The 615-nt window shown below is 35.6% G+C and overlaps 1 protein-coding gene across 1 annotated transcript in view; it reads right to left on the bottom strand.

The window, feature by feature from the left end:
• Nucleotides 1-615, bottom strand: part of LOC114633483 (vomeronasal type-2 receptor 116-like) — a gene marked incomplete at both ends in the record, with an annotated part of 9335 nt that overhangs the window by 1967 nt on the left and 6753 nt on the right. Inside the window, one exon of the mRNA XM_028782041.1 lies at nucleotides 302-526. Coding sequence (XP_028637874.1) covers nucleotides 302-526 — 225 coding nt within the window. The remainder of the gene's footprint in view (nucleotides 1-301; nucleotides 527-615) is intronic.

Genomic DNA, 615 nt, shown 5'->3' with positions numbered 1-615 from the left:
TCTATCTATCTATCTATCTATCTATCTATCTATCTATCTATCTATCTTTAAATTTTATAAATGTGTTCCTGTATTCTGGGATGAGTAGTCATGTGGGTGCATTTGAACAAGGAATCAAAGGCCTTTGATCCTTATGATCTAGATTTATATGAAGTTGTGCGTTATCCAATTTTGATGCTGGTAACTGAGGAAGGACCTTTTCAAGAGCAGCAATTGGTCTTAACCACACAGCTACAGCTTTGGTGCCTCATATTTTAAAATTTAGATATACTTCAAACAATGAAAACTGTGGTACACACACCAGTGTTCCTCCTGTGGCCCACTCCAAGTCTTCAGATATGTGAAGTTGTTGACTCTGTGGGAAACAAGGAAAATAGTTTCCTATTTTCACTTTTATTCCAAGGCTTTTTGGAAAATTCCAAATGTTGAAAATGTCATACTCTGCACACTGATTTTCCCTGTGGTTCATGTTCACAAGTTCTCCAACAGGGTTAGTAAATACCCTGGTCTTTAGCAAGGAAGCCACCTAAATGAGATACATCATTAGATGATTATATATGTATTTCAATTAAGGCAATACAAAATTGGGAATGTCCTCTAAATTTTAATGGTTTC

The sequence above is a fragment of the Grammomys surdaster genome, unplaced genomic scaffold (genome assembly GCF_004785775.1).
Source record: "Grammomys surdaster isolate TR1022 unplaced genomic scaffold, NIH_TR_1.0 689, whole genome shotgun sequence".
Lineage (NCBI taxonomy): Eukaryota > Metazoa > Chordata > Mammalia > Rodentia > Muridae > Grammomys > Grammomys surdaster.
This window is presented reverse-complemented; position numbering and strand designations above follow the sequence as displayed.